At 43.4% G+C, this 27,558-nt stretch overlaps 1 protein-coding gene across 2 annotated transcripts in view; it reads right to left on the bottom strand.

Moving 5' to 3' along the window:
• The window catches only part of TFPT (TCF3 fusion partner), a 536,610-nt gene that overhangs the window by 158,949 nt on the left and 350,103 nt on the right, over positions 1-27,558 (bottom strand). For both annotated transcript variants that reach the window (XM_078655011.1, XM_078655010.1), the window contains exon 2: positions 1,136-1,386. In XM_078655011.1, the coding sequence (XP_078511137.1) occupies positions 1,136-1,378 (243 nt within the window). In that variant the 5' untranslated portion in view covers positions 1,379-1,386. The remainder of the gene's footprint in view (positions 1-1,135; positions 1,387-27,558) is intronic.

Genomic DNA, 27,558 nt, shown 5'->3' with positions numbered 1-27,558 from the left:
ATATTGACGTACTATTGAAGCGGTTGATTAAATCAAATAGAAAATACAATAAAATAAAAACAAATGCATCTAATTCTTCCGCACATTATTTCTTGAGGGAGCTACAAAAACCATACCAGACCAAATGGCATCGTCTCTAGTGATTCAAACATTTCGCCTGATCTTCCATAGCTATGTTCCTCTAGATTTGTGATGTGCTCATTCTATCAAAACTTGTCCATTAAAAAAAGAAAAAGTTCCAATTAGGATATTTCCACATTCATTTAACAAATAAATATAAACGCACCAATAGCAGCTTGTCTGGACTAGAGTATAGAGGCAGCAACATAAAATTCACTCTTCTCAAAACATGATCACTGTAGTGCTCAAGCCTATATTTAGCTATTTTTTGTATAATTAGGAAATCTCACCCTTTGTTTAACAAACATGTTCTTGTAAAGCACACCTTCGCCCCCTTGGTGAATCTTAGCACTGTATCACAGATGTGTATTGCTACCTAACTCGATGCACTCATTGTATTGACCTCAGGAGGATGAAAGGCTGAGTGTACCTATTAGGATTTGAACCTGAGGCGATGGGATAAAACATAGATCACGGGTGTAGATGCATTTGCCCACTGAGCCATCAGATCCGGCTACAACTCCCTGTGCTTTCAATATGCACATCCATTGACCGGGCGGCAATACTGACAGGATGGTGAGCCATTAAAAATAAAAGCAAATGTTTAATTTGTCCAGTTTATAAAAAGAATAAAGGCTGGAAATGTATGTATCTATAAAGGAAAATGGACAAGGGACACGGTTTCACTTCTTCAACACCGATATCTGTATTTTACAAAGCATTAAGTATTATCTTATTTTACCTCTTCCCTCCTTAATATTTGGTTGTTTATAGTAAATGATATTGTTGTATTTTTAATATGTTTCGAAAGTCACTATACATGCTGATTTCTGCCCTTCGATTCATGTGTATAATTTTCGACAGAAGGAAGGCAGAGTAATTGTCAAATTAGGAATATTTGAAGAATTGATGGACAACAAGGCATCCTTCGTTCCAAGTGCTTTGCCCTAATGGTTTACAGTTCTAATGTGCTAGCTGGTTACATTGATTGCATGCGGCCTTATCTGCAGCTCACCAGTTCTATCTCCTTACAGCGCCGGCTCAGAGCGAGGTACTTCCTCTTGTTCATCTCCCTCTGTCGCTGCAGGAGTTCCTCCTCCTCTTCTTCATCTTGTAGGTTGTCACCACTCAGGCCACCATCTACAAACTCCACTTCTGTCTCAAGCTCGCTTTCAAGGATGTTCCCCCCGAACAGAGGTGGCAAAGCCAGCTCTGAGCCAGGGGGCACTGAAAACTCCTCAAAGCTCACTGCCGCCATGGCACCACCTGCAGTAGACAAGGCAGACAAGCGCTGTTAAAAGAGGTAATAGTCAAATGCTGGGGCATACTATATGTACATTCTAGAAACACGAGTGGAATGCTTTTCTTCTGAGACAAAATATGTTTCCTGAAGGAATGGCTAGATGAAACATGAATAATAATGAGGCTGGAGTAACATTTCTTATGTGGGGTAAAGTGCACACTGCCTGAACTTACCTCTGTTGTTATTCAATGAAAACCTAATTTTTCCAAGTTAGACTTTATCATAATCTCAAGTTCCTTTTACTAGATTATGCCGTACAAACTGACAAACATCTCTCCGTGGGAAACATACGTGTTATGGGGATCCACAATTCCAGGCTATAGGTTAAGATGTAGTTTTATCATTTTTCATCAAAAAATATGTAGAATTGCATGAGTTTGCCTGGTCAGCCTTTGAAGTACATCCAAGCTGACTGTTGCATGGTTTAGACCCAAAGTACAACAGCACTTCCAACCAATAAACCCTCCCTCCAGAGTAATCTTACATTCAGTAATAATGGAAGCCGAGGCCTGGGTTTCATGTACATAAATCTCCATGCACTGAGCGTCTGTACCAAGAGCTAGGGAGGTGCAACCCGCTTTTAAACCCTCACAAAGATAGCACTCGTCAGACTGTATGCTCCCTAAACAAGGTCGGGGGCAAAAGAATGCAGAGCTTAAAGCGCAGAGGGAACAAACTGCAGTTCAATTTGAAAAAGAGCAAAAAGTGATGAAACCCATAAGGTTAAGGAATATTAATAAAATGAATTCAAAGCCGGCATACACCCACTTGCATGGTTTCTATTAAAAAATGGGGAGACAGGAAATGATTAATAAATCATACTTAAAAATAAAGAGCATTGCCACACCAAATACATAACGACCCAAACATTTGCTAAATGGATCGTCAATTGGATCAGTCAGTATTTATGGACAGGTACCGTAGTTAAACTGATATAATACACAAATACGAATACGCAGATACATCTATTGCAGTTGCAGACAAATTAACAAAAACAAAGAAAAAAGTTTTTGTTTTTTTTTAAACGCCCCCACCCAGATATTGTCTCTTATAAAGTCATAGTTATAAATATCTTGGCTGAAAATCAGCAGGACCAATTAAAGAGTGGAAATAGGGAAGTGAAATAAATAGGCTATAATCAGGGGAAAATACATGGTGTAATAGCATATATTTCCAGTGCGTTTGGCAATAACTGTACTTCGGATCTCGAAAAGGTCTTAAAAATGTACATGAAGTCTTATAATCCTACCTCAAGGTGCTTCTACCAGCACAAAAGATAATCTCAATCCTCCACCACTACCAAACGCCAACCCCATTGCAGTGCCTCAACAATCATATTGCCTAGGCGAGACCTAAAAAGTAGGTCAGAAACTGGTCATATAAATGGGAGCAGTCGATGTTTGCAAGGATTTGGCCCATGCTCTGGGAGAGGGCTACACACAAGAAGAGGTATGACCATGGATGTCAGGGACAAATGATGACAAAGAATATGTATGAGACAGACGAAGCGAGCAAACGGGAAGCCTGTGTGCAGGCTGAAGCCCACAGACTAAACACAACATGCCTCTTTGACACAGCACATACGTGGTCTAGCCGAGACCTAAAAAGGACCAGAACACAAAGAGTTCAACAAACCCTGTAATTGGAGAAGTCTCCCATGATGGACGTACCAACGTCTTTTATAATGATTTTGACCATCAATATTCTGAAATCAGACCACTCACAAACTGAAGCCTTCTTCGGATGGCTCACATGACCCCTATGAAATATTATATTTTATTCTCAGGACAGATTGGACCTTTGCTACCTTTTGTTTAGGGTTACGTAATATAAAGAAAATACACATAGTTAGAGTTTGAGGAGAACTGAAAATCCTATACTGTCAGGAACAAGCTTTAAATACAGGGCAGAGCCCCCCTAACCTCCCCCTGTGTTTCCAAAACAATGATGCCCCTCGTGGGGGATAATTCAGCTAGCAGCGTAGAGTTTCCCCCAGAGAGAAGTGGGCAGGGGGCACCGGGGTGGGAGGGGTCAGTGTTCCCTCCACTCATCTTCTTGCATTAAGGCGTAACTGATCCTTTTCAATAGCTCTGAAATGCCTCACTGAATGGGGTGTTCCATGTTGTGCTTGCCACTCACAAGCCGAATAAACCAAGAAATATCCAGAAACTTCACATAGGATGTGATGGAACGCAGGGAAGGTGACTCAGAGAGGCGCTCTCTGCTGACATTAGCTGTGACTTTCAAGTCACGAAACTGAATCATAAGACGACTAATTCAGCCTTTCACCCTTAAGAGGTTGATAATAGTATGGCGCAATTATACTGGGTTATAGTAACACTTGTTATTTGAATCTGTTAGAAAGTACAAAACTAAAGCATTCAGCACTACACCGAAATAAAAGTCATTATTACTCATGCCACCTTCCTTCTAGGTTTGTACTAAGCTCCCAGTAGGCTGTCGTGATGCATGACTCAGTAGGTCTGTGCGAGTCAACAACATTTATTTGGGATACTACATGTTAAGATGAGTCATATCCGTAATGCCATAAAGTGAAACTTCAAGAACCAAAATGCATTGGGTGGAGTGACACAACGTGGATGTACTTGGCATCTGTTGGTGGTGCATATATTCGGTCAATTGAGTTCTGCATTTTATAGTGTTCCCTTGTGTTTCTCATAGTTTCCAAAATACATCTGCAGTATGTAAAACTCTCAGGGAGGGCATGTGACCTAATGGCTGCTCTGCTGAGTCCAGGCGAAGGATCGACAACCTGTGGTCCTGGGCTAACCACTTACTCTATCCGTGCCTTACAAAAACGTGTCCTTATTTAAACGTATCTGGTGCTCGGATAAAGCGCTCTAGTGCGCTTTGATCAATTTCACTAATATCTAATATTGCAAAAAATAAAAGGTAATGTTCGCCTTGTTTTAACCAGCAGTGTTTGCAAGTAAAGTCAGTTTAAAAAATAAATAAACAAGGGTGTAAAAGGCGCCCGCTTCCACTCGAGCCCCTGGTAGACAAGCAACCTCTGTCTCACACCAGAGATAGTTTGAAGTGCGATAAACAGGCGGGGTGAAGAGAGTTAGCTGCCTCCTGGTGTGCAAGGGTTAACCCGGTGCTCCCCAGAGCAGCCACCAGGAGGCGGTGTGGTGTGCGAGGGAGAGAAGGAGGGAGGAGAGTGAGTGCTCCGCGGAGACGACACCTCCACCGAAAGCTCTCACTACAGCTGGAGGCACTCCCTCTCCCGATCAGATCTCTGCTGGTCATTACGGCCAGCATTCTAGCTTCCCGGCTTCGAAAGGTTTTACCTTCTTTGATTCATTTTACACAAGAAGGTTTTGATCCCGGAAGATAATCACGGAATCATTTACGTACATTATTGCATACACTCCATTCGGCCAAATTCTTGCAAGAAGAAGCATTAGCATTATCACTTGATGCAGAAAAAGCCTTTGACCGGGTAGAGTGGCAGTATCTCTTCACAATCTTGGAGAAATTTGGATTAGGATCTCAATTTATACTTAAAGTTAAACTGTTATATCAAGATCCTGTGGCTCAAGTTAATGGTGGAGGATTCCTTTCGGACTCTTTTCACATTTGTAGAGGGACTCGTCAGGGCTGTCCCCTCTCCCCTCTGTTATTTCTCCTTGCATTAAAACGAACCCCTTGCTGCTTGCTATTCGTCAGTCTCAGATTATAAAAGGAATACCTCTACCTATTGGACATTCAAAAATCTATTTATATGCCGACGATATACTACTTACCATAACTAATTTGTCACATTCTATTCCCTCCTTGCTTAAAATTATAAATGAATTCTCATCCTTCTCTGGATATAAAATAAACTGGGACAAGAGGGAGGCCCTTCCAATTTCAAATTGTACTACAAAGGCAGCAATCCAGGGATTCCCTTTTCACTGGCAACAATCTTGTCTAAAATATTTAGGGATATTAGTGAATAAAGGCACAGAAGGCATGGTCACAGATAATATAGGTTCCTTAATTTCCCAGATGCAACGTGACTTCGACAAATGGAAATCTTTGGGTTTATCATTATGTGGAAGATTCCAAGCTATGAAAATGGTCACGCTTTCTCGTTTTCTTTACACACTTGCTTCCACTTACAATACCTCTGTCCATACTACGCCTCATTGACTCAAAAATTAAATCCTTCATTTGGGGATCCATGAAGCCTCGTTTAGCAATACATAAACTCAAGGCACATCATTCCAAAGGAGGATTGAGTGTTCCCTCCATAGAGCATTACTTTATGGCTTTACTACTGTCCCAAATTCCATGCCTAATGGCAGATGAATCTAGTACACCACAATGGGGGCATATAGAGATATCTGTTATCTGCTGATCCAGGATTATCGGCTTTGTATGGGACAGGTACCAGTCGGTTTGATCCTCGCAACCCTTTATTGGCTGCAATGCGCAAGGTTTGGCAAAAAGCACATCGAATTTTAGGTTCCAACTCACGTATCCATGTTAAAGCCCCAATTTGGAATAATACAGGTGTACGAATTAAGGGTTTACCTATTCTCTGGTCTCAATGGAAAACAGCTGGCATTATCACCTTAGAACAAATTCTACACAATGGTAACCTTAAACCATTTAATTCATTGGTAGAGGAATTTGGAATTTCATTGCACCAGAAACAAAATTATCTACAGCTTACAACCTGTCTTAAAAAACTTTTTGGATTGCCTCCTTTTGCCTTACAAATTTCACCTCTAATATCATATTTATCTACTTGGGGGAAATGTAAAGGAGTCACGTCAGGCTTATATTAAATATTCACATCACATTTATTCTCTCAATCCACTACTAATAATCTTAAGGACAAATGGCAATCACGATTATCCACCACCTACAGTGGTGACCAAGAATGGATAGATTTATTACTCAATTTAGGTAAAGGTGCCCTGGAATCCAGATTGAAATTTTCTTTATTCAAATTACTCCATGACTGGCACTGATCCCCAGTAAAGTTGAACAAGGCAGGATCACTTCCACATACGAATTGCTGGAGATATAATATGCATGATATCGCAACCATAATTATTACATGTAAATGTCCCATGATTCAATCTTATTGGCATTACATAGGCCGGACATTAAGTCGCACTGTTTCATTACAACTACCGCTTTCACCTTCCACAATTATATTACATGATTTAAGATCCTTTCAATATCTTTCTAAACCTCAGAGTAGACTTCTGCATACTGCATTAGCAACTGCCAAAATCTGCATACTCAGATTATGAAAATCTCCAACTCAACCATCTCCTGAATCCTGGCTTACAACAATGATACAAACTGCTTCCCATGAAAGAGTTATATATAATGTAAATAATCAGTTGGATCTGTTTAATCGAATTTGGGCCCCCTTCTTCACACTAGATGATGCTTCAAAGAGAGATAGTGCTTCTACTTCTATGAAACATACCTATACACCTTAATCTATTATCAATTTCAAATAACTTTCCTATTTTTTATACTATCTTTTATATCTTGCAAGGAAATTATTTTATTGGATATGTTTACAGTTTTCTCTATCACATTGTTAATATGATATTCAGATTATAATGGTTTTAGTTTTTTATGCGTAGATTGATATTATCCTCTCTAATAATATATAAATATCGCTCTCTTATCTTATTTCAATTTTCTATTGTATAATTTAGATTTTACTATATTTGTCATGATTTATTACCTTTTTACTTTCTAATGTGTTGACCTACAGATAGTGTCTTTTATCTAATGCAATGTTTATATAATTAGACAGTGTAATTAACATGCTACACATTTTCCTTTCCATAGTATATTGAAATGAGTTCATGTAATGAATTATTTATTTCACATATGGACTAGTATACCGTTACATATTTTATATGCATTGTTTTTGAATATGAAATACTAATAAAAAATTATAACAGATCTCTGCTGGTCTCGGGGTCTAGGAGCCGGGGTACGTGTGCAATGTGAGTGACACCGTGAACCCCAGATGCTGCCAGGGTGAGGGTCTGGAGTTAACCCAGGCACGGGGGCGCTAGGAAGTGTTCAAAGCGCTGGCTGCCTGTGCTGCGGGCGCACAAAGGGGCCCTTGTGCGCTGGGGAGTCTGGGCGGTGAGAGCTGTTCTGGGCCAGGATGGGCACGGGGAGCAGGTTTGGTACATGCCCGGCCTCTGTGGGTGATTCAAGGTAAGGGTACGGGGTTCACCCCCAGTGTCTGTGTTTTTCCATGGGCGCTGCTGATCTGCGAGACTCGCAGAGTGCAACGGTGGTGGAGGGAAGAGCAGAGACTCCTTCGTGAGAACTTTACAATGAACTTCAAAACGTTTGAGAGAGTTTGGGGACGGAAGTCGACTTTGCTTCCCCGACTGCCGCCTGATCACATGCGGTGCCCTAGATACATGGTGTGATTTTCTGTTTTAATCCCTCTTCAAAGAAGATAAAAAGAGACGACGGAAAAGACATACATCGCCCGCGCATCCGCCTCTCACTATAATTTGCATGTCAGAAGAGCAAGTTTGGCAGAGGAAATACTAAATTAAACAACCACACGAGTGGTACGCGTGCTCCAGAGCGAGCCATGTGTTTTGAATTATCCCGCACGTGTCTGGGCACGATAATTACAAAACATATGGCGCCAGTGCGGGTAACCGCAAGCAATTGGCTACACACGCAAGAGTGTGTGGTGAGCTTTCTGAAGCCCCTTACAACAAGTCTCGCAGAGCAACGCGCATGTTGCTCTAGACTCAACCTAAAAAGCACAAGTCCATTAACGCCACACTTCTGTTTCCATCCACCCCAAATAGCGCAACCGTAACTGTAACCCATCTAAAATCTTCATTTGTGGAACACTATCTTGTTATCTCCTACCTCTATGCCTCACATGACCTGTGAAATGGAATGAGGTCCTACATGACTGTATAAGACCGCTCTGGCTGACCCGATGGCCTCATGTGGTTTCCAATTTTATGCTTACATCTACAACATTCAGCGTTTGGAAGGTGGTCTTAATTCCAATCAAGATCATTTTAAAATCACTTGGACTTAACTCTGACATAGTTGAGGTTTTAATGTTCGGCAACCGCTCCTGCTGGTCTTGGTGGCCCAGTCCTTGGAGACTTACCTTCCCTCCTCATACTCCAAAGCATGTAATTTGAGAGGCTTCATTGACTTAAAATTGACCTTTGAGGCCTACATTTGAAAGGTTCATTCCCACTTGCTGCCTTATCATGAAAGTCCTAAGAAGAATCCTCTGATCATCCCCAGAACTTCCAGGCAACATTTGTTCCAATTCCTGATCATAAGTAGACAGGACTATTGTAATGCCTTGTTTGTGGGTCTCCTTTTCTGTCTGGTACACAAGTCACAGCTCAGCCAAAATGCAGCAGCTAAGTGTGTACCTGATATTCCTAAACACGCCTGCATTACTACACATATCAAAGGCCTGCATAAGCTATAGTTCACAAGGGATATGTCTAAAAGGTGCTCTGTTTCAGACACTGCTTCATTCTTAGACTTTGCATCTGGTTGCTATTCAAAGGTATCACAAATCCTGTCTCACTGCTCAGGCCTGGAATAGTCTTCCTCAATCCGGTACAAACCCAATGTTCTAAGATTCTGTAAATCTTTTAAAACTTACTATTTCCAAACTTTTCTGTGCTTGTGAACTTATACTTCTCAGTGCCAGGACACCTCTGGGTATTTGTGTGCTCTATATATCCAAAAATCAAATCAAATCATGACCAAAGAAAGTACCACCATCGTCTTGTCAATCACCATTATCAGCAATGGCTCCTCTACAAAACAGAACACCCAGCAAGCTGCTAAAAGGAAACCTCTCTGGACCCCACCTCCACAGAAACAACTGTTCCATATTCTCTTTGCAATCCCTTCTGACTCCCATCCCACACACTTGAGTCAAATCCAATCTTGACAAGGGTACATCACCACTGATACACTATTCTCTATACCTTACCACTAATACCGGAGGACGTTCCATCACCGTTTCTTTTTGAAGGAATGACAACTGTGACATCACATCTGTATTTCTTTAGGGACGTTTCCCTTTACACAGCAATATAGTGTTTATGGGTACTTCAGTGTACCATTTCTATGCAGATGTTATTGTATTTTGATCCAAGATGTCGACTTGGTGTGCTTAAAAGTTATTAAAGCAATCAGAAGGGAACTAAGTTGTTACAGAGTTTTTCCATTTCGTTCAGCTCATGACTCTCAATTGATATAATTAAGAGGTCCAACTAAGGGACATCCCTACATTTTGTCTATCCCATTTTGAAGAGATTTTAAACATCCCAATCAATAATGCAGGCAGTAGTAACTGATTGCGAATGGCTTTTAAATGTAAAGTTAAGGTCACACTTGACTTTTTTATATGTAAACTGGTAAAGTTACGAGACTTGTAAGGAAAGAAAGGATCTATTCAACAAGGAACTGTGAAGGTTATCAGTTTTGTACATTAAAATAAAACGTCTGATTTTGAGAGTTGTGTGCTGAGGTTCCCTCATTGCTGCTACTACAAGAGCAGAAGGCTTGAAAGGTCAGGATCACCTGCAAAGTACTGGAATGGGCCATGGCTGGTGGCCTGAAGAGGTTCTGACATACCCAGAGCTATGGACAATTTCAGCCTAGCCCCCTGCATCAAAGTTGGCAGGAAAAAAGGGGGTGAAGATTGGTCTGACAGCAGCAGGATTCTATCCCAAGTCAAGGCACTGCTGTTTATTGGTAGAGTGTCTGGTAGTCGATCTATTGAGACGAGGGAACCCTAGAAACAGTGATATCAATCAAGTGGGGACCAATTATTGGCAGTGAGTCAAGGGACCGATAAAATACAAATGATACCTAATGTGTGATGTTTCAAAAGCAAAAATGGAAAGGTGGGTGGCAGAGGCATTTTAAGCTATGCTCACACACCCTTTAACAACCAAGGAGGGGCATGGGATCAAAGGAATCTGCAGAGCAGTAAGAACAATCTGCACTTGGACTTTAATTCCAGAAGAGGAGAATTCAACATCACAAACGTATCAAATATGGAACAGTAGGCTGGCAGTGTCCTTTTGGTAAAGCAAACTGTGCAAAGTTTAGATTGCTATGCAGAAACACAGGATTAACCTCATACCAAACTAGAGCCTGCAGTAGGAGGAATGCTCGACTATCATGGCTGTGCCATGTGCACTCTAAACATGTAACAGTAGATGGCGACTCTAGAAAACACCAGTCTTCTGACCTATACACCATCTGAGGAGGGTACAGATTACGGATGGTATCCATAAAATGCGGCACACCATCCGCTGAGCAGAGGGAGGACTTCAACTCCCGGGATCCTTTGCGGCCGCTGCCGCCAATTCTGCGACCGGAGGCGCACAAAAGGGAGGAGAGCCCCCGCGTCGCGGGACCGTGCGCGGGCTAAGCCCGGGCAAAGGGCGGGCCCTCTGAGGCCCTCAGAGGTCGAGGAGGCCGTGCCGGGCGCACCCCCTTATTATCGACTTTGTCGGCCCCTTCGAGGTATGTCTCCTTTACATTTGTTGCCTGATTTGGATTAACTCTCGGACTATTACATACTCAACCCATTATTCAAGGGATTTACGCAGTTCCACACATACCATCTTGTATTTGGTGATCTTACAGACTCTATTGTATGGTATATTGTTTTTTCGCTTCTTTTGCCATCTGAGTGACTATAACTACTGCTTACATCGTATCTGCATCTGTACCCCACATCGCGATCAGCGCGGCGCCGGGTTTGCCCAGATTCATCCTCCCCGTGTAACAGTCCCCCCTATAGGGGATTTATTTACCCACATTGCTATCTAGCTAGAAGAGTGGGAGGGCTCAAGTCTAGTGTAACATCTTTTGTTTTGGAATGGAGTTACATTCTGCCTGCGATAAATACAAACGCATCCAAAACTAGCATCATGACTACTAGGGGCTCTAGGAGCAAAACAGCAGCCGGGGGGGTCCCAGTGATAGGCCCTATAGATAACGTCATAACAAGGGCCAATGATGCTATAATTTAGGGAATCACACTTCTGGAGCGTAGGGTCTCGCAAGATTTAGCCATAGCCAGACGATCATCTCTTGGCTCCATCGCATCAGCAAGAACACCAGTTCAGGCCAGAAATATCAACACTGGACCCACAACTGCTGTTCGTGCGGATATTCACAGCATACCAAATGAGGTTAATTTATCTGCATCGAACCCCCTAATAGATTCTGACTTAGAATCTACTATGGATCTGGAAAGGACCCCGGACCTGCTTATCGACCCCACACCAGTTGAAGTAGCTGTAGATAGCACAAGGCAATTAAGGGGCAAGCGGGAGGGTGCAGTACGAAAACAGACCAAACACACAACTCAGCTCAGCATGTCTAAAGCTAGAAAGTATAGCACACCAAAGCGAAAGGCCAGGAAAATCGCTAACCCACACATAAATGCAGATAGAATGAATGCAGCCATAGAGATAGTAAGCGAAGCATCCCATGGGCCGCCGCAGGGCATAGGGGACAAATTTGATGTAGATACTACAAATGATCATCTGTTGGAAAGAATGGGTGAACTTTTTAGTATCTACCTGTCCCCAATAGAATCTAGACTCATACGGATTGAAAAACAACTAGCTGAGCTAAGCTCCCCCACTATAAACACTCTTAGTGATGGTGCGTCAACCCGTATGGGACCTAAATCTAAGAATAATACAGCCCCCATTACGGTTGCAAAGCCCAAAACTCCACAAGCTCCATGCAAAGGAACTGCTGCCTAACAACCAGCAGCAAACACCACCACTATCGCTAATCCCACTACTAATTCCCATATGACTAAGGTAGCCACAAAGCCAGGGAAGGGGCCAAACACCGCCCAGAGCAAGGAAATTCCAACTAGTCAGAATAATAATCCTGCCCAAAATCCCCCAAGGGTTCAACCCGCCCAAAACATGGCAATTAATATGAGGCAGATTCCTCCACGTATTAGTCTGCCGCCTGAATGCGGGGCCTATGTGCTGGTCCTGGTTAATGTTTCTAAACTTAGAAAGGACCAGGAAGAAACCCCCACATCCCTTAAAAATAAGACCCTACACTGGTTAGTTGCAAACTGCAAATTCCCAATGGAAGGGGCAAGGGAGATCATTCACACCCAGAGAGTGGGATGGGTAGGCCCACTGAGGAAAAAGTTTGAGGGGGACTGTATCATTGTAAATTTTAAGACCCCCCAATGGCCAGAAAAAACCTTGGCTAGTGCACCACTGCCTTCACCATGGGAATTTAACACCACTCTGCTCCCATTGGGTTACTTTTATAGACATTTAATTCCCCCTAAGCCAAATATGGCAAATAATTCTGTTGTGCCCTATCAGGACTTACATTTCTGTACTAGGATTAAGTCTCCACCTTTTTACCAGAACCAAGACCCTAATCCCCTGAAGGGTCCCGCACTGTGCCATCAGGCTCCAATGTCAACATTTGAGCTGCATCATACTCACCTTCCCATAATGCCCCAGTATGACCATAGGGAAAGATCATACCCTACAATTATTCCCAATCAGTTTATGTACCAAAATGAAGCAAGGCCACTATTTAACATCCCAACCTATAATCAGTTTGAACAGGCCTTCTCAAATTTGGATGACTTGGATTGACTGGATATTAGGGTAGGTGACAATATTGGAAATACAGTTACAAGTAATGATTATAAGGGGTGTCAATTAACAGATGAAGAATTTACAACCCAGGGAAGATTACTTGGTGATATGGATGGCAACAGTGGTTGCACATTAGTTGGCAACATTAACGAGGAATGTTTGTTAGTAATACCAGGTAATGTTGCCCCGGGAACACCAAAGCATATCGCCATATCCACAGTCATGCATGATTATATAATCCCCACACTGCCTGATCTGGATGTGAACACAATGAGGAATCTTGGGATTAAGCCCACTAGACATCCCGGCTATTGTGGTCTGAAAATCCTTAGCTGGAATGTATCTGGGTTGGAAGCAAGGCTTTCAGACACTGAATGGGTTAAGACAATTGATGGCATGGACATTGTTATGTTCCAGGAGACTTGGGCTGTTGGAAACCTTTACATTGAGGGCTACCAATGCTTTAGTGTAACAGTGCCCAAACCTAGTCTTGGCCGAGCAGTGGGCGGTTTGTTTATAGGGATTAAGATATTGGCTGGCGGCACAATTAGAGATCTGTCAAGAGGGAATCCGAACATTCAAATTTTGGAATACAAGTTAAAGACCAGGATTTATTTAATCAACTTTTATAATAATGATTTTAATTGTGTACCAAATAAAAACTTTGAGGCTCTTTCAAAGACCTTACACAATTTGGATTTTAGCCTACAAGCAGATGTTGGGTCAGGGATCTTGATTGGGGGTGACTTCAATGCAAAGATACCAAAAGATTCTGGGACTAAGGATAGGACCTACTCAGACCAAGCGGAACGAAGGGGCACTGAATTAGCGAATATATTATCTGAGTTCAACCTTGGTGATGCCATGGAATCAGGCCACAATCCTAGTGCTCCCTATGCTCCCACGTTTAGAGGTAGGGACAGTAGTTCCACTATTGATTATATCTTTATGACGCCCCATTTAATAGATTGTGTAGTCAAGTCTAGAGTGATGGAGACATTGTTTGGGGATCACAACCCATTAATAGTAACTCTAGACTTGGCCCCTGGTTCTGTTTACTCAAACCTAAATGGCGCAAGAGATATCACACCCTCTGCTGATGGTTTGAGATTAAAATGGAGGGGGGTTGATAGTGGGGCAATCTTGAATACTGTACAAACCAAACACTCCCATCTGATTAATTCCTGCTTATCCATGGACGGTAATTACCATAGGATAATTGCCGACTTTGGCAAATTGTGTTTATCCATAAAAACTCTCCTGTCTGTTCCTTTACCAAGGGTAGAGAAAGAACCTAGATGGTTCGACTCGGCCTGCTCACTGGCAAACAGGGACTTACGAAGGGCACTCTCCACTAACCCTAGGTGCACAACGGCTGTCCAAACAGCCAGGAAACAGTATAAACTTATAATAACTGGCAGAAAGGCCGCACTACTCAGAACAGTGGGACTCGCTGGTCGCCAGCGCTAACCTGGGGGGCAGTGGGCCCTTCTGGTCTGCAGTTAGGAAAACAAGAGAAATGGGTAAAAACTAACACCAATTAGCTGTAACATAACTAGTAGTGTTTGGGAGGCCCACTTTTCAAAAATCTATGCTGCCCCCCCTGAGGAGTCGATGGCTTACAGCCCAGGACAGCTGTGTGGCCTACAGATTGATGCCCATGAAGTAGTAACAGCTATAAAAGAGAGCCTTGGAAACAAGGCTCCAGGCCCAGACGGCTTGCCCATTGATATTATTAAGCATAGTCCAGATTTATGGGCACCAATTCTTGTCAATGTTTTTAACAGTCTGCCAACAGTGCCCATGCCTACCACCTGGGCAACTAGCACCATCGTCCCAATTTTCAAAAAGGGAGATAGGTCGGACCCAGTCAATTACCGTCCAATCTCCCTTCTGGATAACACCTTAAAAATGTTGGGACGAGTAATCTATAACAGGGTGCTTGAATGGACTGAAAACACAGAATTATTAGATCCGTGTCAGATGGGATTCAGGAGCGGGGTGGGGACAGTAGAGCAATGCTTGAATTTAAAATTGATAATTGATAAGTATAACATTGCTCGATCATCTCCTATTTACCTCGCTTTTATGGATCTCTCTTCCGCTTTCGATCTAGTGAATAGATCCAAACTCTGGACCATCTTATTGAATTATGGGCTAGACGAGACCCTTGTTAATTTCCTGGCTTACCTACACACTGATCTAAAAGCACAGGCCCGGATTGGGATGGGTGGAGAGGTCTCTGGAGCCATTGATATCGGTAGGGAGGTGAGACAGGGGTGCGTTTTAGCACCCCTGTTGTTCATCATCTACATTAATGGCCTATCTGGAACTCTCAAACAAGTCACCAGCGATGTACCGACAATTTCGGGGAAACATCTTTCAGTTTTATTATACGCGGATGATGCGGTGCTTATGGCCCGCACACCGAATGCCCTCCGCTTACTTGTTCAAAGTTTTGTCCAACATATGGAGGGACTGGATCTGCGTGTAAATTTAAAAAAATCTTTTATAATGTCGTGTGGCCCTGGGAAACGGAAGCTCAACACTATCCACATAGGGACAGATAAACTCGAATCTGTCCCTACGTTCCCTTATTTAGGGTTGGTTTTCGCTGCGAACGGCTCGTGGAGTGGGCATTTGGCCCACGCCACGAGCAAGTTCTCGAAAGCCACCAATTCTATTTTGAGCTTGCCGCGCCCGAAGAAAATAGGTGCCACAAGAGCCATTTTAAAAATATTTAGATTACAGTGCTCACCAGTAGCTTCATATGGAGCAGAGGTTTGGGGGTCGGGAGATAGCGCTTGCATTCAGCGGGAAGAAAGCTGCTTTTGCAGAAAAATACTGGGCGCCCCAATCTCATCTTCTGATTTTATCTGTCATAATGAACTAAACCTCCCCTATGTATGTGATTTTATCAGAGCTAGACCAGCATTATTTTGGGTTAAGGTTTGTAGGAACAATTCAGCCACTCTCACACAAAATATTATAAAAGATTGCCTGAATTGTGACCGTGGCATGGAGATCCCATGGCTCTCAGGAGTATGCAAATCACTAAGTGCCGCGGACAAAGGTGATCTTTTCTCCGACCCCACCAAGATTGAGCCCAAGGACAAAATCGAGGTTAAACATGCACTGTACGCACTTTTTGAATCTGAAAGGATGGGAAGAGAATCAACAAAATCAACTGTTGCAAAATATATGGGAAATGAACTGTGTAGGTATCCACTCCCGCCCTACCTTACTCTACCCATGACCAACTGGGAGAGATAACTCTTGTTTCGTTTAAGAGCGGGCTCAGTGAAATTTCTGTTGTCTTTCCCGTTGGGCCATCGACATAGCACGGACTTCAACCCTTGCCCGTGTGATGGTGTCAGTACACAGAATGATTTGCACTTCCTATTCTTCTGTAAATTTTATTTAAGATACATCAAATGGCTTTTAACTCCGTATTTTAGGAAACACAGACCCCTTTCGCTGGAGAAGTCTTATTTGATGTTGGTTTCCCTGGACTCAGATGAACTAATCTTTCGCACTAGCACTTTACTGAGACTGATAACGCGAGTGCGTAAAATGATGGAAAATCCTTGAAATTAGCCTCACTAGAACTGTATTGTACTGTATTAAGGGGGTCATTATGATGGCGGATTTCCCGCATACTCCGGGCCGGCGGAAGCCACCGCCGGCCCGGAGTATGCGGGAAATCCGCCGAGGAGGCCTGAAAGACCCACCGCCAAATCAGGATGGCTGGTGGGTCTCACAATCTGTCCGCCGCTCTTCCGTCGCGGTCGGAAGGCGACCACGGCGGAAAAGCACTAACATGGCTGGCGGTGTCTATCAGACACCGCCAGCCATATTAGGATGCAGGGAAAGTAATGCTTTTCCGCGGCGGGTTTTCCGCTGTGGAAAAGCATACGGACAATCACTTTGGGGGCCCGTTGCGGGCCCCCTGGGTGAAGGTTGCGTGGGGGTGCACATGGGGGGTACCTATGGTACCCCCCTGCCTTTGCGTGCACGAAGCAGCAGGCACCGCGCGGTGCCTGCCGCTTTGTGCATGCAAATGCACAGCTTTCGTTTTTTACATTGCGGCGGGTGCTGCTTCAAGCAGCAGCCGCCGCAATGTAAAACATACAGGATGTGACCGCCAGGGTGGCGGTCACATCCTAATTGCCATGGAGGGACCGCCGCTGCCCCTGCGGACGGTCCCTCCTACTCAGGGGTGGCGGACGGACGCAAGTCCGTCCGCCATCCTAATCGGCCCCTATATTTTTAATCTTGACATTTTCGTAATGATGTGTTATGCAAATGAGTTGTTTTTTATGTGGTACTTTTATGAATTTTATGAAATTCGAATAAAGGTCTTTTGAACTTGAACTTGGTTGATCTATTACAGAAAGAGAAGGGGACTGGAGCTACACTGATCGACATAGCCTTCAGACTTTCTACAAAGAGGTGGAGAAAGAACACCGTTATGCTGACTTTGAAAGCCTAAAGAGACAGCTAAAGCCTTCTACAGCAAGAGGCAGAAAGGAGGCGCCAGACTTATGCAGAGCAAAGGTCGTGACTGTTCCCTGATCTTTCCCACTACCTCAGGAAGAAAACACATATTGCTGAAAATCAAAAAGGAGCATATATAGAGTAAGCAGCAGCACTGACACTTTCCACACATCTCAAAATGCTATACAAAGGGAAGACCCATCTCTAATCAAGAAGAAGCAACTCCACTCTTCCTGGAAAATCTGAAGATGTTCGGGTAGCCAACTGGACCTCATTCCCAGACTTGGTCCTTAATAACTGACTTTTTGTTCTTGCGGTGTTAAGGTTTCAGCAAGAAGTGCACAACCTCCATAACCGAGACTTTCCGAGCAACTTGTTCCTAGTCCAGTAGCAGGACAAGGACGTTCGTCCATTAATCAGCCTCAGCTATTCAACAAATATTTGGTCTACTGGCACGTCAATAGGAGATCAATCTACTTCAGGATATTTTTCACTCTGTGGACGAACAGCCTGTCAAGCTCTGAAGGATGCCTAACACATGGTGCCCATATTTTATTACCATAATTGGTTTCTCAAATCCTGTTTGCGATTCCGGGTCTTTAAAGTATTTCCTTACTGACTCTTGTAGGCACCAACTCCTCAAACCAGTGACAGAATTGCTCAGGGCAAGAGGTCAGAGGTTGATGATTTACCTCAATGACCTCCTTCTAATCAATCAATCAATACATGGACCTGCTGGAGAATTATCCAGTGACCATGAAGGACCTCCTTCAGAGCCTCGGTTCATGATCAACTACCCAGTCAATCACCTTTCTAGGGTTCATTGTAGGCTCAACAGCTCAATAAATTATCAGCATCAAGAAGAAACTGTGGAAGGCTCTCCTCAAAAATAGGATCTCTCAGTCACTTATACTTGTTGTTCCAAGCAATCTTTCAGTGGCCCTACCACAATTGGGTCCTTCGAAAGCAGAAAGCAAGGCACCTGCTCAGCAGTCTCAGTATTTAGAACTGGTTTCCTTGTCAGAAGAGGCCAGAACAGAACTCTGCTAGTAGTTCAATCATATGGAGGCCTCGAGGTGCCCAAGATCTAGTCACTGAGTCAGATGCAAGGCAAAGTGGTTGGTAAGGGTGCTCTGTGGAAATGTCTCCCACAAGGACAGAGATCTTTCAACAGTATGGAGGTTTTAGAACTTTTCTGCTCGACGATAGTTATTGACCACAGTCAATGCCATGTTGCATAATGAGAATGTACAATGTCGTAGTGATCAGACATCAACCAGCTGGGTGGTAACAGGTCCAGCATTTTGGCCGAACAGGCCAAAGAATTTGGACACGTCTGCCTCATCAAGCAAGTTTTTGTGAAGGTGCAGTACCTTCCTCGTATCAAGAACACAGTTGTGGACAGGAACCGTAGACATCTGAAGGACTCATGCAACTACATGCTAGACCCAGCCACCTTCAACCAACTGGTGGCCAAATAGGGCTTTTACACAGTGGACCTCTTTGCCTCTTGACTCACCCATCAACTGCTTAAATACTCTACTTGGCCGTCACATCTAGAAGCTCTAACAGTGGACAATTTCCTGCAGGACTGGGGGATGGCTCAAAATTATATCTTTCTCCCCTTTGAGATGATCCCCAGGGTGGCAGATCAGGTGAGGAGCCTTAGCCCTGGTTACACCTATTCGGAGAGCTCAGGCCCTTTTTCTTATTGATCTTACATGTATTTGTAAAGTGCAGTATATACCCACATGCATCTTGGCGCTAGCTGTGATCCAAGTGATCGGTGGTTCAGTTGATGAAAAGCCAGGTTTTTAACATCTTTCTAAAAGATAAGGAACTCCGTTGTATATTTTAGTGAATGGGGGAGTACATTGGATTTGGTGGTGGTGTTTCTACCAAAGCTCCTACCACCCCATGACATCCGCTTGAATGGGGGAACAACCAAGTTCTTATGAGAGCTTGAGCTTAGGGATCTAGTTGGAGCATACCAGACTAGATTCCTTTTTAGATAGTCTGGTCCGGTGCCATATAGAGTTTTGTACGCAAGACATAGTGCTTTAAAAGTAATACGCTTTTCTATAGGAAGCCAATGTAGTTTCTTTATGGCTGGAGACGCAGATTCTAACATAGGGGTATTAAAAAGCATCATTGCTGCTGAGTTTTGCACCATCTGAAGTTTTTTCAAGAAATGTTTTTGGAAGCCTTGCAGGAGACCATTATAAAAATCCAATCGGGAGAGTACCAACGCTGTGACCACCGTTTTTAACAGTTTATGAGCAATATTCTTGATTGTTTTTAAAATATATAAGGAGGTTAAGACCACCAAATTAACTTGTTCTTTGAAAAGTAATTTGTCGTCTGACATCACACCTACATTTTTCACCTTACTTTTCAGCTTGGGTAGATCAAAACGACGCATCATTCCCAAAAAGCATGACCTCTGTTTTGGTAGAATGTAACTTTAGGCAGTTCCTGCTCATCCAATCACTGACCTCCCTCATACAGTAGTTGAATTTCTCAGCCGTGGTTTGGATGTCATTGGTAACGGACGAAAATATCTGACGCAAATATCTGGGTGTCATCTACGTAAATAACCGGTGAGAAACCAAATTATCTTATTAAGCTGGCCAGAGGAGAAACAAACATTAAACTGGGTCGGGCTCAAAGATTAGCCCTGTGGGACTCCACATGGCAGCGTGAAGGGCAGTGATGTGAAACCTTTAAAAGCTACAGATTGGCATTTATCACTCAAAAAAGAATGAATAAGGGCAAAAGCCCTCTTTTACCCTAACAGCTTGTAACAGATCCATCATTCAGCAGTGATTGACCTTCTTGGACCTGTCTGCAGCTTTCAACACGATCAGAGCTGCTCTGCTCCCTGAATCTAGAGAGGATCTAATCTCTTCCGTAGCTACAATGAGAGCGGATTTGGTGCTATAACCGCTTCTAAATCCAAACTGCGTTTTATCATGGTGATAGTTAGTCTCTATATAAGCAGATAATTGGAAATTCATAGCTTCCTCAGCCACCTTGGCTGGAAAGGGGAGCCTAGATATTGATCGATAATTCGAGGGATCCTTCGGGTCCAAATTAGCTTTTTTAGTAAGGGGAGAACCATAGCCTTTTTTTTGGGAACACCCCTGTGGTAAACAGAGAGTTAATAACAATAGTCAAAAAAATTGCAACATTGTCTGGAGCAAGACGCATAATGTGCAATGGACAAGGATCTGATGGGGAGCCGGATTTTGTAGAAGCAATCATGTGGCCAACGATTGACCGCCCTCTGGTGGCGATGTTTGTGCCTGAGCAGTAGGGTCAAATTTATTTAAAAGTTCTCTGACTTTATTCTGGAAGAAGGCAGCCAGGGATTCAGAGTTCCTGGCTTCCTACCACTGAAACTGCCATTGGAGTAGAAGTCAATTTAGTCACAGTCTTGAAAAGTTCCTTAATGGAGTTTTTAGAGGACTCAATTTGTTTGGTGTTAAAAGATGCTTTTTCTTTCTTTATTAGTTTCTTATAATCTATAATACATTTCCTGTACTTAATTTTTTCCTCTTCCGTATAGTCTTTCCTCCAGACTCGTTCTTGTCTGCGGCAGCTTTGTTTAGCCGCTCTTAGGGTATCATTAAACCAAGGCACAGAGAATGTATCCTTTTTTGTTTTGCTTTTATTTTTAAAGGGAGCTAGAATATCCATGGCTGACTGTTTTCATCTACAGCTGATAATGATTCTGGATCATTGGAACTTTCCGGCTCTGTTCTACCTAAGGTATCAGTTAGAGCTATGGCGGTACTTTTATGCCATGGGCGAGTCGTCTGCAATTTACCATTCAAGTTGGCAGCAGAGATAATTTCCAAAGGTCCTAGTTCAAAGCCGATAGCTTTGTGATCTGACCAAATCAGAGCTAAGTTATCTATTGTGTCCAAATGCGCGTTATTCGTGAATATACCATTCAGGGTGTGCCCTGAATTATGGGTAGGCCCTATTCTGTGTAAGGCAGGAGTTAGCCATATTATCCAGCAATACTTCTGTGTCCCTGTCTAATTCATTCTCACGATAAAAATCTTAATTACCTAATATTTCAAAGAGAAGGACTCAAAGATTACACTAATTTCATTATTAAAATGTATCTGGGACCAAGGGGTGGTAGATTAGAAGACCGTTAAAAGAACGAGTCTTATCGAGTTCTACACCAAAACTCAGTGCCTCACATGAATTACTAGCGAGGGGAGAAAAAGAGACTGTGAATGATGTATGGGTACATCACCGCCAAGCCACCACCTCTTTTTAATTGCCTATCTAGTCTAAAAATAGCATAACCCTTTGGTGTAGCTTTTACCATATCTGGACCCAACGTTTGGTCCGCCCTCGTCTCCATAATGAAGAGATCAAGCTGAAGGCGGTCAATAAGCTTTGAGACCTCAAAAGTGTGTTAAACAAGCTACCTCACATTAATAAGGGCACATTTGACATTCTCTCTATTTAGATTGCCACTTAATGATGCTTTCCATCCATCCATCCATCCATCAATCAATCAATAATGGCTGGCCAATATGGCCTATCATTTGGTTAAGGCATCTAAGTTTACAGTCCTGGCAGCTGATAGATTGATCTCTATTTTTTGCAAGATCCAAAGTAGTACATTTACCATGCTTACCGGGATTTAACGGGAGCATTTTCCTTCATGTGTAGAACTTGCAGGGCATTGATTGGAGTGTTAAACAGACAGCTGGACGGGCCCTGGGTGCTGTCCGGGCGTAGATGGGCACAGATAGGCTTACCTTTGGCGTGCCAGCAGCACGGATGCGCTGTGCAAATGCCTAAATAGCCTGTCATGAGGGCTGGGTGGTCTGTCGCTTGCCAGCGCAATTGAAGTAAAACCGGTGGGGAAATAAAACTTAAGGGCGCAGCTACCACCCCCTCCAGCTGCAGGCTTTCCTGCGTTTGGAGGATACTAGTAATGTAACTAAAACTGAAAGCAAACAGGTGAAAGACCTCAAACAGATTAAAATATGGCAGCCACACACAATGAGCCAGGCACCTCCAAAAGAAGCACTGTGGTGCATACAAGGACATTAAAAGTGTGGGCGAACCAACCTTGAATCACAGGCCATCCTGGGCTTCTACAAACCTTCTGCCCAAATTTCAGAACTGACTAATGGCCTGGGCCTGTCACACCAGGTGGTTTCTCAGAGATCATTGCAGCTGATGGCATGCAGGATTACGGGTGTAAGGCTCCAACCAAGGACTTTCGAGACAGCCTGAGGCCCTTATCAAAAACAGTTGGGCAAATAGTAGAAACAAGCGATACACGTCTGCTTGCGAAAGATGGTCCAGTTGGTGTGCTGGGATGGCTCTTGGATCCAAAGGGGGTGGGGCTTTTCCACACAGCCCATTTCCTGACAGAACTTACTGAAGCAGGATTCACTTACAGAACCATCACTGTCCCCAATCGGGTATTTATGCAGGTCATCTTGTGCTGGAAAAATCTCCAACAGGAGAGTTTCCCCTGAATTGTAAACTCCATCGGGGATCAAGTGGTCTAGATACTCCCATCTGTGGAACGTCAACTTGGTTTTGAATCTTCCCTAAGAATCTATCTTGCCCTAAGAATGAGTTCTTGTCTTAGAAAGGAGTTTTTGACCAGGCTTATTTTTAGGTCTTGCTATAGCCAGCGCAGGCACTGCACTGCAAGACATTTAGTAGGGGCTTTATAAAGTGCTGCCACAAGCTGCTTTGGCTGGCCTAGCGCTTACATTCACGTGAGCGCGCACGCGCGCTGAGGCCATCACTCCCCCCACCCCTCCCACTTGTTTACTTTTTGCCGCAAGGCCATTTCCTTATCGCACACGCGTGCTCTCCCCTCACCCCTCCAACTTGTTTACTTTTCACTTCACTTGTGATGCGCAAGTAAATGTAAAGGGTTGTCAGCAATTTCCCAAACTTACACTTTTTTCCTTTTATTGGAAGCCTGTCTCCAAAATGTACAGTTTGGTGATTAAAATAACTCGATGTTACTTGCTGATCGGCTCCTACACATTGCTTTTCTCTGAAGATTTTGTTTTCAAATGCAATGCATGATTTAAGAGGAGCTGATAATTCACAGTAGTGCTATTTTACCACAGAAGCTCTTGCAGTGAATAGCGCAGCTCTGCGTCACAAGTCATGTTTGTACTGGAAGATAGTAACATCTTGACTGCCATGATGTTTATGGGAAGCCATACATGGGCCCTTCCGCTTCTCATGGTTGTCACTTTTATTCTCTATTGGTTTTAGCAGGTGGTTCTATATTTTCTAAGAGCCTGAAGGCTACCTCATACCAAGAAACTTTTCTGGTTCAGGACTTTGCCTTTTACAATATCTGCTAATAATGGGTTCATTTTGTTGGCTTATTTGCATTTGAGGTTTTTTAAACCGGAAGAGCAGACACGCGGCCTCGCGGCAAGAAGTAAATAAACAAGTGGGAGGGGTGGGGTGGGGGAGTGCACGCTCGCGCGCTAAGCATCAAAAGGAAATGGACTTGCGTTTAAAAACAAGTAATACAAAATAAAATCACAAGCATGTGGGTACAGAAGCCATCTTCCATTACAGCACAGACTGCAGGCAAATGGAATTGTGTGGCATAGAAAGTAAAGTAAGACAACAGCATCTGGGCCACGCTCTGTGGTCAAAAAAATAATTATTCAAAGGATTTTTTAAGGAAGGGCAGCTGATTTCATTAAAGGGAGAGCATGAGTGACTACAGCACGCTTACTATTTAAGACTGCCCTGCGTATACAATTTTACATAGAAGAATCTTCTTCCATCTATCGGTATAAACTGCATGAATGTCTGCTCTTCCGGTTTACCAATTAAACTGAGGGTTCCTGTTGTAAACACGTCCAGGTTCGAAGTGTCTGGCTTTTATGCTGCATTTCAGCTACAGAGATTTACAAGTGCTATTGCTATTTTTGTCTTCGAAATGATACATTGTAGGCAGCCACATTTTTCCCGTTGTCCCATATAGTTTAAAAATAGTTGCTTAGACCTGTCCTAATTACGAGGCTGTCTCCTCCACACAGAATCTGGCTTCGGTAATCCGATCTCATGCACACCATAATGTTCTACGTGCTCTTGCTACAATAACATTTTGATTTTAAAGCACCCTGCTGCACCCTCAGAGGAAAGAGAGGTGGGCTGCTCACGCGCACCACTCGCCGGCTTTTTCCTCTCCTTCTCAATTTGCCTAATGGACCCGAGCCTGAGTCTCTAGTAACACTCGGAGAACGTAAACTATGTTAATTCCCTGCAGACTTTAGTCACAGTTAAGCACGCTGGGTTAGTTTGTTTGACTTTCATCTCTGAGTGTTGCTGCTGCCCAGGTCCAGGGACCTCTGAGCCCGAGAACAGAAAAGCCGAAATGCGCCTTCATTGCTCTCTCGGATTAACAGGCTGTGTCAAGTTTACGTGTTAACGGTTTAGCAAAACAACCATATTGTTTGAAAATAAACAGCAAAGGTGCTGAGACCTGTCCTAATTACGCGGCTGTCACCTCCACACACAATATGGCTTCATTAATGCGATCTCATGCACACCGTAATGTTCTACGTGCTCTTGCTACAATAAAAATGTTAATTTAAAGCACCTTGCTGCGCCCTCAGGCCAGGCCCGATTTACATTAATTACCTAAAAAACATTGATAAAGCTTTTTTTTCTACATATTATAGTGACAAGTGTCGCTTGAAGATAAGCTGAACTCGGACAAGACAGAGGTCCTCATCCTCGGATCCACCCCTTCGGCCTGGGATGACTCCTGGTGGCCGACCGCACTGGGAACTGCTCCAACACTCACCGACCACGCACGCAACCTAGGGGTCATCCTCGACGCCACCCTCCCCATGACTAAACAGGTCAACGCCGTCTCCTCCTCCTCCTGCTTCAACACCCTCCGCATGCTCCGCAGGATCTACAAGTGGAGCCCCACTGAAACGAGGAGAACGATCACCCAAGCCCTCGTCTGCAGCAGGTTGGACTACGGAAACGCCCTCTACGTAGGAGCCTCGGCCAAACTCCTGAGACGGCTCTGCACGCCTGGTCCTCAACATCCCAGTAGCAGCATTCCCCACCCCAGCGTCTTGAGACTCTCACGGGTGAGTAGTGCGCTTTACAAATGATATGGTTGATTGATTGATATTATGTGTAAAATAAAAGCAAGCTACATCATGTAAGGTGTGTAGTTGGGAGGGTGTTGCTTTTTTTGTTTTGACCCTACATGGGAAGTGTTACTATGCTGTCCATGGTGAGGTGCTGTTAAGGTGCTGACGGTGTGATGGGTGAGGGTATATCAAAGATAGATACACAAATTGTAATTATAATAAACACTAGCCCACTTAGCCAGCAGCAGTGGGATGCTGTGTGCCCACACTTCAAACAAGCATTGGCATAGCCAATAGGTCTCGCCATTGGGACCTTATAAGTGCTTAGTTATCCAGCACAATATCCTTGGGGCAACAACATCAAGTGTTGCATGGCTAAACGCTTATAATGCCCCAATGGCGAGACCTATTGGCTGTGCCAATGCTTGTTTTGTTTGGTTTCCTGCAGGACGGTTTCAGATGTCTCTGTTTCAGAGTCATTGCGTTGTCAGGCAGGATATTTCTCCCTGAGGAGGTAACGTTTATTATTGCCAGAAAATCTACATCCAGCACCCTTTTTCCCCCTTTTTTTACTGTCCCTTTTCAGACTAGCCCAAACTTTGACAGATTCAGTGTTTAAAGGCCGTTAAAGTAACGGTGCTGCATAGAGGCCAGCAAGCATACAGCATCTTTTGATTTCCATCAAGAAGTTTTTGATGGGCTAATGTCCCCCAAAATAGCAAAAGAGACCCGAAGGGGCATGTCTGAAGTGGGCATACATATTTTCTCAGGGTGGGAGATCAGAAAACATCAGAACGTGGCAGACTGGTCCTCTGAATCCGTTTTCAAGCAATTTTATTTTAAGCTGGTGAGGGGATAGCGTCCGTAGTAGGAGGTAACCTTGAAAGTTTCAATGCCGTCAATGACACAGAGCCAAGGATTTCCAGCACCCAGCAACAGGGTAGTCTTCCTTTTTCCCCTCCCACAGAGGTGAAATGTAATTTGTGATCTCCAAGTATACTTTCGCTTGCTATATTCGTGCATTGTGTGTGTTTCCTTAGGTCTCTTCGGAGATTTTACAGTTTTGGTCTATGTATGAAATGTTAAAAGTCCTATACAGTAAGATATTTTATATGATGTTTCTTTGTTTCTGGCAGGTTCTAAACAAAAGGAGGGATGAGCATACATCTGAAGTTTTGTAAAAACTATTTGACTACCAGCAGAAAAGAGAACAGATGCTCCTAGACTGTCTAGATATTGAGGGCTGCTAACTGTGATTGGGGCATTTTTTCTTAGGACTGATCACATCATTTACTGGTAGTGGGAAATGTAGTGTTTTGATATGTGTACTTTCCCATTAAGTTCAAATTCAAAAACTTTAATCAAAAACAAAAGGTATCCATAAAAGTGCAAAGATACACACTATAAAATACATCTACAGTAAAAAACACTATTGCATAAAATGCTATCTCCCTCAAAATAGCAGACAGGTGCTATGTCAAACATTATAGCAAGTCTACACAGTATTCATAGACCCACGAGCTTGTAACGCTGCCCTTAAAGATGCACCTAAAAAATGGTCACTTCATCATCTATTAGTTGGAAAAATACATTTAGAACTTCTCCGAGTTTGCTAATATGACGTTTCTTTGAAAAGGGAAGCACAAAGTGTATTGAATACATAGCATAGTATCCACAGAAAAATGTGAAGTGCAGCATTGTTTGACCAGACTTCCCATCACAGGGGCATGGCAGGGAATCAAGATTGCAATAGAATACCAATGGGAAACATAACATATTTCAATGGGCCTACCCTATAGCAGAACAGTACACTCCATTCCCAGTG

The sequence above is a fragment of the Lissotriton helveticus genome, chromosome 7, assembly GCF_964261635.1.
Source record: "Lissotriton helveticus chromosome 7, aLisHel1.1, whole genome shotgun sequence".
Lineage (NCBI taxonomy): Eukaryota > Metazoa > Chordata > Amphibia > Caudata > Salamandridae > Lissotriton > Lissotriton helveticus.
The sequence above is the reverse complement of the archived record's forward strand: the minus strand, read 5'-3'. Positions and strand labels throughout refer to the sequence as shown.